At 45.7% G+C, this 11,274-nt stretch overlaps 1 protein-coding gene across 1 annotated transcript; it reads left to right on the top strand.

Annotated features, from left to right (window-relative positions):
• Positions 1 to 854: 854 nt before the first annotated feature.
• On the top strand, positions 855 to 4,423 carry LOC147898819 (BTB/POZ domain-containing protein At5g48800-like). The gene has a single exon (XM_087379525.1). It carries the CDS (start codon positions 1,716 to 1,718, stop codon positions 3,417 to 3,419), a length of 1,704 nt encoding a protein of 567 aa, XP_087235651.1. The 5' UTR covers positions 855 to 1,715; the 3' UTR covers positions 3,420 to 4,423.
• The last annotated feature ends 6,851 nt before the right edge of the window (positions 4,424 to 11,274 follow it).

Here is an 11,274-nt window from a genome sequence, read left to right as displayed (position 1 = left end):
TGCTTTTTCTTACTTTGATCTGTAATTTGCCCAACGATCACTTTTATAGCAATCTCTACTGTGAACGATGCTTACTTTGTAATGTTTGGCTGTTGTCTTTTGATTTAGCGATCAGTAATGTGGGCAACAAGAGGTAGTAGTATAGCAATCACTAATCGAGTAATCTGCCAACTACTGTTGATTATTGACGTTCAAAACAGATGTAGCAATCAAATAAGGTGGCCAACAATGAGCTTTCAACAATCATGCGCCTCGAGGCTCCTTGCATCAATCGACATGTCAAAGATCTCGACGATCAACAATTTGTCATATTTGCCCAATCAGCCTGATCAGTGATATCACTCTTTTACTGCAAGATCGATCAGCTCATGGGTCCTCATCACTCATCATCAGTCCACTCTGATCTCTGCAAGCGATGGAAGTCTGAAGAAGGAAGTTTGATAATGATAGTCACCCAAAAAACAAAAACTGACAGAATTCAAATAATCAAGGGTGTGGAGTTCGAGTGACTGTTGAGATTGCCCAACTTCAAAGCCACAAAGGTCGGATCTTGGCATCCGACTCTGGTTTTGCTCACCATCTCCAGCTGAGCAAGCACCCAGTAGTGAGACTAGTGACCACTGTGAATTTGTACTCTCAGCGAGCCTCATGGCAATGCATCATTTGTCGCCCAGCTCAACCCACACATCTCTCTGTCCTCGCATGACAATCCCCTCAGAGCCTCTGCTCGAATGCAACGCATGCGTGAGACCCATCTTATCATACGGTCTAACAGCTTGTATCCTATCGATCATCCATCTTTGCTTCATCTTCAATCTTCATCTTCACCACCTTCTCTGCAGTCTGTCTCTCATACTTCTCAAGCTGCTCAAATTGCTTTGCTACCTCTTCAACAACTGTTTGTTTTTTCTTCAACTTCCTCATTCGTTCTTCGTGCTCTCCTCCGTTTTCCTCCTCTTTCGGCGGATGTTAAGCTCAAGAAACCGGTGTGTGTGTGTGTGTGTGTGTGTGTGTGTGTGTAGAAAATTGAATCCATGCCTCCTTTGCAGCGTTTTCTACACTTCTGTCGCTACCCACTAGCCCCTCTCTTTCCACTTCTATAGGGCGATTGCGCTTTTCCAGACATGCGTTTCCTTTTGCCATTAATCTTTTCCCATTCTCTCGACAACTTCCACAGCAGAACTCGCTTTTAAGCGGACTCTTTCATCACGGTCGCCCTTCCATGCCTTCGATCATGGTTCCTTCTTCCTCTTTACAGACTCACCTACTGCATCCACTAAGTGGCCATCATCCCTTTTCTCTCACCTCGGAACCAAATAGGTTTGCGTTCCCTTCGGTAGGATCGAACAAGAAGAGGCGCAGCTTCCTATGGGCTACGTTGGAATATTCATCGTCTCTGCTGTAGATCTACGCAACTCCAAAGATTACCGGTCTGCCATCACCTTCGACAAGCCATCGAGCAGAACAGAATTGGTTAGGAGGTCATCTTTGGTGCAACCTTGAACCACATACACGTCTCTGAGAGCAAAGGTCGATGCCATTCAGACATTTGCTCGATTTGATGACTGACTGCACTGGAAATCTTCACTGTACGTAGGGCCGATCGCCGCGCACTGAAGGAGCTACAGTCTTTTCTGGCTGTTGGAGTTCAGCTCCTGTTCACTGTGTATGGTAGAAAAGGCCGTATTGACCGGTGACCGGAATACTTGATTGGAATGGCGAAAAAGGAGAACAGTTTCAGCGGCTGGTTACAGAGGGTGAGGAAAACAGGAGAGTTCAGCGACGTTACAGTAGTGGTAGATGGGGATGAATTTCGCTTGCATATGCTGCCATTGCTGAATGCAAGTGCGTATTTCAGAAATTTACCGAGCTCGAGCAGGTGTTATCAAGCGGAGATCAGTTCTAGGAGAGTGGAGTTGTGCGACTTGAGTGGTGGAGCAGATGGCTTCTCTGTAGCAGCAGATTTCTGCTACCTCATCAAGCCAACTTATACGCTGGAAAATGTCGCCAAAATTCGGGCAGTTGCTGAGTATCTAGGCATGCCAGAGCTGCTCGACAGCACCAAGAAGTATCTCTATATGAACATCTTCAGCCATTGGCGATCTTCCATAGCTTTCCTCCAACAGTACAAAAGATTGCAATCGCCTGTGGACGATTACATCGAATCCAGATGCCTCAAGGTCATCTCTGCCGCATGCACCAAGGCCTTCTTCGACACCAGGTACCTGTCAGCTCCCCTCCCTCTCCACAGCAACGAATCACCGGCCAACGCTTGGCAGAGCTCGCCGGGCCAGATTTTGGCCGACATCTTGGTGAGGATTGCGTCCCTGCCGGACCACTATGCGCTCGAATTGATAGAGGAGCTTGTGAATGGCGAGGTGAACTTGAATCTGAAATGTCGGCAAGGGAGGAATGTAAAAGGCTGGCTCGACAGCACCATTTCGGTGGAATGCACGACTGATAGGGCGAGGTGCTGGGTGGTGATCTGCTTGACGAGGATGCTGGAAAAGAGCGTGACGCCGGACCGTCCATGGCTGGAGCTCTCGTCGCAGTATTGGTGCAGTCTGTTGGAGTATGCGAGTTCTCTGATGAAGACGTCCGATGCGGAGATGGTGGAGAGGCTAGGGCCTGCGACTGCGTTCCTGGAGCGGAGGATTGGGGGGAGCTTGCAGGAGCTGGACGACTATCTGCAGTCTTACAACTTCGAGCCACAGACACTGCTGTCGCTGGTGAGGCATTTCAAGGAAGCAGGGCCAGTGGAGAGAGAGTCGAAGGAGATGGAGGAGGTGGTGAGGGAGGTAGACTCTTGTCTATGGCATGTTGTGGACAGCGCCATAACCATACAAGCAGGAGAGTTTGTGTCGCTGATAGAAGCATTCCCTGCAAACTCGAGGAGCTCTCACGACATGCTCTATGCAGCGGTGGAGAAGCTGGTGAGCAAGGCGAATTTCGGAGAGGAGGAAGAGCAGAAGCTATGGAGATTGGTGGACATAGCAAAGCTGAGCACTGCTTACAGTGAGAGAGCACTCAACAATGGAGCATTTCTGTGCCAGCCTCATGTGCTGGAGCATGTGTTGAAGCAGCACAGCGAGGAATTGTCCAAGGTAGGGGAAGAAGACAGGCAAAATCTGAGGAGAATCATGCAGAAAGTCATCCGAGCGAGCTTGAAGCTGCTCGAGGAGAACTCGCGTCGGTCCAAGGAGATCATGGAGCTCCAGAAACAGTATGCTGCTCTCACAGGTTCCAAGCTTTGCCCTCTTCTTCCTGCTGATGGTAGCTGTCACAGTAGCCCTGATGTCCATCTCTTCAAACCTCCTCCCATCATTCCTTGCATCCATTCCATCATCCCCGATGAGGTCGAGGAAGCTCCCTCTGATACCCCTGCTCGTAGATCCACTGGTAGCAGTGTTGAGTACTGATCCCCATCCCCCTCCCCCTCCCCCTCCCCCTGCCTTCTGAGCTCTTGCAGCTCCTCAGCACCATGCCTCCATGCCATAACCCCCTGGACCTTTGACCTTCAAGGGAGCCATCAGAGTTGCAGGAGAATTCATACCCTCTCCACATCCATTAGTCTGAACATCAGTCTCTGAGCTACTGTGTGAGGTTTCTTTCCAGGGAAGGAATGTCATATTCATGCATACATTAGCTTGAACTCCAGCGTGCCATCATCTGTGAGGTTTTCTTCCAGGGAGCAATGTGTTTCGTTTAGAGTTCTCAGCTCCCCCTCATCCGTTCTTCCTTCTTATTACAAATCGCAGCACCCAGGGCTTTTGTGCACACTGCTTCTACACGCCATAATCCAGCATGCAGCACCCAGGGCTCTAGTGCACACTGCTACATGCCATAGCCCCAGAAAACTTGAGCAGCAAAAGCAGTTATGAGAGCTCAAATCTGCAGGAAATACATGGCTTCCCCTCTTTTACATCCTCATGTATTTGTTTGAACGTCTAGAATGTATCATCTGTGAGGCATTGTTTGTGGTTCATTCCTCCTTTGGTCTTCTCCATGGAAGCAATGCGCGCAAACATTCCACTGCACCATGAGAGTTGCAGGAAACTTATAATATCGTTATTCTTTACCCTCTTTCCCTCTCACACCGATTTCTCTCCTAGATCTTCATCATTGCATTGTGTGGCAAAAGTGTCTCTGTTTTCATGTCTCAATTGATGCATGAAGAAACCTGGAGAGCGGCAAAGATTCCACTATGCATTAAGGGTCAGCATGCGTGAGTCTGTATGCCTGAAGCAATTACTATGCTTTAGAAACTTGGAAGACAAATAAGGAATCCACCATGCAAAAGAGGCAAGCAGGCTTGGATTACAACAAGGCACCACCTTCTGGAGGAGTTCCAAACCTTAAAAGCTTAAAATGCAAGGAATTGTTGGATTGCAAGCTCCACACCAAGGGACAACGAGCTGCATACTATAACCTGTGAAGGTTGAATGGTCTGTACAGACATGCAGAGCCTCCCCCCACACCCCCCCCAAAAAAAAAAATAAAATCAGAAACTGGGTGGTTGTCTTATTTGAAAGCAAACATAGAACAAATTAGTGAATGTTTCTAATGTGTTAACCTCGTTAGCAGGGTGATTCTTTCCACCAACGGTTTCTATGCTAGTCCCCCCCCCTGCCACCCGTTCCCTCCCCCCCCTTTTTTTTGGTAAGTACAATATCCTGCAGAAGCTTGGCTGAGATTCATGACATGAGTCCTGACGAGTACAATCTGAAAGTGTGTGGAATTTGAATTCTTACCCATTGGGCCCCCTTTCCTAGCCTGAAGTTATATAAGGGCCTTAGCACATGGATGGGGCTAACATGGGTTTAGGATGGGAATCTTTTTGTTATCATTACGACTCCCATCCTACACCAAGTGGTCTAGGATGGATTTAGAATGGGAGTAGCCACTTTTTCTCCCATCCTGGACCATATCCTCTAGACCCTCGTAGCTAGAATGGGTTCCCCTTTTTTATGGATTCAAAAACATGGAAGGATGACATGTGTCCTTGTCCCCACGTGGTCCCGACCTCCCAAATACATTAAATGATGCCATGTGTCCTCTTCCTCCTAAACCCATCCCTAGTTCTTTTTGGCTTGCCTTGAGGAGGGAAGGCTTTTAGTAAAGGCTACTTCCCTTTAGAAAGGAAAATGATGTGGATTTTTGCTATTTTTGCCTCCCCCTTTCTCTCTCTCTCTCTCTTCTTCTTCTTCTTCTTCTTCTTCTTCTTCTTTTTCTTGCTTGCTTTTTTCTCTCTCTTCTTCTTCTTCTTCTTCTTCTCTCTCTCAGCTTCCAAGGCAGGCCTTTTGAATGTATTCAGCTTGTTTTGTTAGCACATGGTGGGATGAATGGGAGCACTTGGGACCACCTTTTTCCATTCCCATCCCTTTTCTTCCCATGTGCTAAGCCCTTAAGACCATAGGCATGTTAGAGCTTTTTAAATTCCTATTTTTTCTAAAATCTTTCATATTTCAGCTCCCCAAATTGCTGGGACCTTCAATAATACTGCACGATTCTTGATGTGCGTCACATTATTAGCAATTCCTAGTATTGGAAACGTTTTAGTTTCTTTAAGGTCATCATGGATAGTTGGTGGCTTTTTGTTTACAATGAGGTTTATTTTAAAAAGAAAGCAGAGCACCACTTTGTTTAAAAGCACCTAAAATTCCATGCAACTATAGCTTCTATAGTTCTATTCTCTTGGCCGCCGCCACCTCCTACTCCTAGCCCCATGTTGTGCTCTATTATGGCTCCACCTACTCATTCAGATCATAATCCTCACCTTCGTTGTTGTAAGAGTTTTTCATGCTCTCCAATGGTTGAATCTCCATGGGACTTACATGATTGACAAATGGTTTTGTGCTTAAAGCATGGCAACAACATTCTCTCACTCGATTCGTATTAATCATAGGCTGAAAGCTTTGTATAAATGATGGCCATTTATCCAATATCAATAGTTGTGTCAACAAATGTTTAAACTTTGTTGATCCATTTTAATGAGAAATTCAACTCTTTTTAAATAATGTTTCCACATTCTTAGAGCCCTACCTTAGGTGGTACTTTCCAGTACCACCATCCCTCTTGCCTTTCCTCCTGTAGTGCCCCGCCTCCCTCACCACCCTCCATATCCACCCCCAAGCCCCTTACCTGCCCTTGTAAACCCTTCTTGCCACAAAACATGTGGCCCCTACCCATACCCATCACTCACTAACCTTCACACACGATAGCCCCATCCCTCGCCCCTCACCTTGCCCTTGTTCCTCGCCGGGCCCCCTCACAAAGAACCCTCCATCTGTTACCCCTAGGCTACAACCCTAATCACCATGCCTCCCAGACTCACAAAACCCCTTCTCGTACTCCTTACCCCCCCCCCCCCTATGGATTGCCACTCCTCATAACCTACCCAAGCGGCCAATGTTGTCACTACCCTCCCCTTACAATTCCTCTCACAACACCCAGTAACCCTAAATACTAATTAACCCAACCATTGACCTAACCAAGCTAACCTTGGGTAATGTGAACCCGAGGTTAGGGTACCCCAATCACCATACCTCCCAGACTCACAAAACCCCTTCCCATACTCCTTTACCCCCCCCCCCCCCCTTGACGGAGTCCTCACCCCCCCCGTATGGATTGCCACTCCTCATAACCCCCCCCCCCGCGGCTAATGTTGTCGCTACCCTCCCCTTACATTTCCTCTAACAACACCCACTAACCCTAAACACTAATTAACCCAACCATTGACCTAACCAAGCTAACCTTGGGTAATGTGAACCCGAGGTTAGGGTACCTAACCACAATTAACCTAACCTAATTCTTGGGCATGGTTAGAATGAATTCTAGGTTCAATCAATCTAGCTATAGTTAGCTTAACCTAAGTAAACCAACCCTAATTATTTAGTCTAATCACATGAGGTTTAGTCTTCCTTGGGTAATTCAGAGAATTAGGACACTATGATAGATTTTCAAGAAGCTTACAAGAATTGTCATGGAGGGTAAACTATCACTAATAGAGAACCAATTAATCAAATTTTTGTGCATGACAAAACTAAAGAGAAAATGGATATTGTAGTAACAAAATATATGATGTTGCAATGAGGATTAAAGAATCAATTGAGAATGATAGAAAGATGATTGACACAAAATTGGAAAAGCAGGTTTCCAAACCAAAAGATGATACATGTTTGGAGCCATTTCTAAACCCACTAATACACATACATCAAAGGCTATAAAATTCTTAGATGCACTAAATGGTAATGTAGATAATCTACCAATTTTCCCAAAAGAATCACCTATCAATAACATGTGCTCAATGGAAGTTTGACAAGCAACAAACAAAAAAGGAAAAAAAGAAGAACGAAGATTTAAAAAGTACTATGAAAATACAATCAACTAACAACTACAAACCAAACCTAACAAAGTAGATTGCAGTAAGGAGGATGCAACCCAAAGGATAGCACTAGAAGGATTTAATGGAAATCTATCTAATGATGCAAAACCAAGATGCGGCATTGAAGAACATCTTTGCCACTTGGGCTCTTTGAGTAAATTCTGCATAAGAATGATGCAGAAAGTATTTAATCTAATAGCTCTCAAATATAGATTCTATCCAAGAAGAGGGATTACATATTGCTGATATTGTAGAGGATTCCCCATGGACAAATAAAAAGATACAACAATTAGAAGCATTCTCATCAAAGTCCTTAAAGGACAATTCTTGACAAATTCAAGAAAGAAGAACAAAAAGGAAGAGAACCACCACAAGATCTACAAAAATTCAAGGATGTTTTCCAAGATCACGCATATCTTTCTATTCTTTAAGGAGAGGTTCCATGTGTCGCCCAAAGGGCTATGCCACGTGGTGCCTTGACCTTGCCTCTCCTTTATGGAAGGCATGGCACGTGTTGGATGGAGAGGAAGATTGGAGACCACCACGTGGAAGGCTAGATGGATAGGCTGCAAGAGAGGAAATATTCAATTGACATCAAGCTATGCAAGTAGGTAGAATGGAGCAGATGTGACATGTAGCGACGACCAATAGGAAGAAGTGCCTTGCCCAACACACTAGATTTTAGAGAATGCCCTAATGCTCCTCCATCACTACACCTTCTTGCAAGTCTATGACTCTAGCCATATCTGCAGCTGAAGACAAGGATGCGAGCAAGGAAAAAAAACCAAAGCAAGCGGCTTCAAAGAGTGATCTTGGGATAAGCACTGATGCTAGCGACACTGAAGGCCGAACAACAGCGACGACAAAGAAGACATAGTAGTAGATTTGACCCTAGAGGAGGATCAAGGGTAGGATGATGTGGGGGAGGAAAAGAGGTTGTCACAGTAGAGGAGTTGACGAGGGAGATGAAGCCGAAGATGATGGTGGTAATGAAAATCCTCCTCCTTCTTTCCCTACCTCTCTGTTTAGTACCTTGAGCCCCTTCCGCTCGCCCCCCCTCCCCCCTCTTGCTATCGCTCTCTCTCCCCTTCTGCATTACTCAGCCCCCTTCTCTCGAACTGGAAGGTCTCAAATAGGGACAAGCAAGAAAAGGGACATCATTTGTTCCGTGTGTTCGAAAGGTAGAGGAAACGGGTCACTTGCCTCTCTCCCAGGGTTGGGACATTACCAGTCATGTTGTTGTCCCACAACGAGAGCACTTGGAGGGATGGAAGAATGATGATTATCTTCTCCAACTTCTTTGGCATAAGATATTAATTCCTCGAGTGTAAGATGAAGCTTCACACTCGATTCAACCCGAAAGCCATTCCACGTGACCACATTGTACTTCATAATATTTCCCTCAGACAAACGTTTGTCCATGGCAACACACCTTTTTTATTCATGGAAGAAGCATACTGCATGGAACAATGCTGAGTTGGGCCTTCGAAATGTGAAAAAGAAAGGAATTTCCCTCTAAAGCTGATTGGAGAACAAGTTGAGTAGCTGCACATTGGCCATTAGTTGGGTGTGTTGGAGAGATCCAAGGACCTCATCTGCATGCCTTGCCTCCTCTCTGAGCACAGCCAAAGTGGAAGTGATTGACACCTCGCAAGTAGTAAACAGGGGGAATCGTTGGCAAAATGCTATGTTGCTTTGTCTGACAACAATCTCGGCAAGGCTTTGACTCCAATACTTGGTTTGTAGCCTTGATGCTACAGTCTCAGCCTGGGATACATTGGAAAAGGGCAACAAGCTATTCTCTTGAACCAAAAGATTGGCAAGGAGGCTTCTTGCTGTCAAGATTCATGGTGCATCACACAAGATTCATGATTCATGCTCTGGCAATTAATTAGACAAAACCCAAAACATAGAACAACGAGAGCGCAATGCAGCAACCATAGAATATTTGAGGGTGGAGTTATAAAAGGAGTGAAACTTATTGGTGCAGGCATTGGGCCTTCGATAGAGAGTGTGGTAGCATGAGGGCTCTGGAGAAGCGAATTGAGGAGACTGCTGAGCCTGCTAGGGATTGGTCTTGAATTAGGTTGATCTAAAGCAAGAGAGGATTGAGCAATTTCCAATAGCTTGAGGGCTTTGGAGAAGTGGATTGAGGAGAGTGCTAAGCTTGCTAGAAATCGGTCTTGAATTAGGTTGAAAGCAAGAGAGGATTGAGCATTTTCCAATAGCTACCAAATTGTAGTTTCTCATAGCTACCCAAACTGTGAGGAAGAGCTTGGAACTCAACTAATGTCGTCTTGAGATATTGGAATTCGAGCACAGCAAGGAGATATAATTTGGACCTGCAAAGAGCCAAACTCTTCAATGATTAGCCTAGCAAGAAATCCAAAGGAATCCATGCAGCACAAAAATAATCAAGGGCATAGTGGGGAAAGGCTAGCAGACTAAAAAGGGGCACATTAGGGGAGAATTGGGGTCTCCAAAGGGCCCCAAATTATTGTTTCCTAATTTCAAGGGATTAGTTAGGTATTTGAGGTGTACCAATGGGAGTGCTCCTTTTTGTGGGGCAATGCCATGTTGAGGTGGAGCATGGGCAGACCTACAAACAGCCCCTATTAGCTACTCCTCTTACATCAGGGACCACTCAAACCATCCCCCCTCAATCCATGCTTGACCCTTCTCCCATATGCACCTCCCCCAAAAAAACCTTCAAGTCATTCAAGAGGCGATGGGCCCTTCTGGGTGAAATTTTCCCCCCTCTCAACTTGTTACAAGCCTGCCCCCTCCTCTTCTCTGGTTCAACTCCATTCTCCCTACATTTTTCAAACGTGGGAACTCATTTGGCATCTTCTCTGCCCCCTCCTGCTCTAGTCCACTGTGTTTCTCCCTCTCCAGCACCTCCTATAGCAACTGCTCATTCTCTCTCCATTCTTAGCTACACCACCTCCTACAGCAGCAACTGCTCATCCCCCTCTGCTCTTTCTCCCTCCATTCCTAGCTACAGTACCTCCTGTAGTGGATGCTCATCCCCCTCTGCTCTTTCTCCCTCCATTCCTGGCTACAACACCTCCTGGAGTAGCTGCTCATCCCCCTCTACTCTTTCTCCCTCCATTCCTAGATACAACACCTCTTGGAGCTTCTCTCAACCTTCAGTTGCACCCTCTATACCTTCTCCCTCTCTCTCCCTCTATCAGAGCTGCTCTCTCCCTCCAAGCTGCACTTTCTAGTCCACTATTGCTATTGTGACCTCTGTACAAGCATGGTGAGGAGACCATACATGTACTCTGTGTCCCATAGGAGCAAAAATGCACTGGATGAATGGGTGCCTTGCACCTACAACTTGAATGATTGGATAGTCATGAGAGGATCTGCCAAGGGTCCACATAAGCTTCCCAAGAGCAAAAGAGGTGATCTTTTGCATGAATGGAAGGGCCGCATCATGAAGTTCAAGCTTGGGAAGAAAGGATTGCTTGCAAAGGTGCAACACATCTACATGGGGAAGGACATGCGCCTTCATCCATCAAGCAATCAATCGACAATACCATCGCATTGTAAGCTTGCATTTTGTGTAAGATTTTGAAGTGTAATGAGTCAGTTTGAAATTGTATTTTGAAATAGAACCAGTGTAATGAGTCAGTTTGAAATTGTATTCTGAAATAGCACTTGTGCATAGCAGATGTATTTCCTTCAGACTTTGAGAAGTGGGAACCAGTAGAGTACTTCTTAGGTAAGTTTACTGCCATTCATGAGGATTTAGGAAGGCAAATGCATGCTGGAGAGAAGTTCTCTCCTTTGAAACAGAGAAATATCTATTGGTATAATGCCAAGTACATTACTCTAAGGACGACATCAGCAGGCTATGGCCATCTTCAATGTATTGCAACACCACA

Source organism: Dipteris shenzhenensis, chromosome 9 (genome assembly GCF_047967505.1).
Source record: "Dipteris shenzhenensis isolate YYH24624 ecotype China chromosome 9, Dip_SZ_1.0, whole genome shotgun sequence".
NCBI lineage: Eukaryota > Viridiplantae > Streptophyta > Polypodiopsida > Gleicheniales > Dipteridaceae > Dipteris > Dipteris shenzhenensis.
Note: the sequence above shows the minus strand (reverse complement) of the source record. Positions and strands in the feature narration are given on the sequence as shown.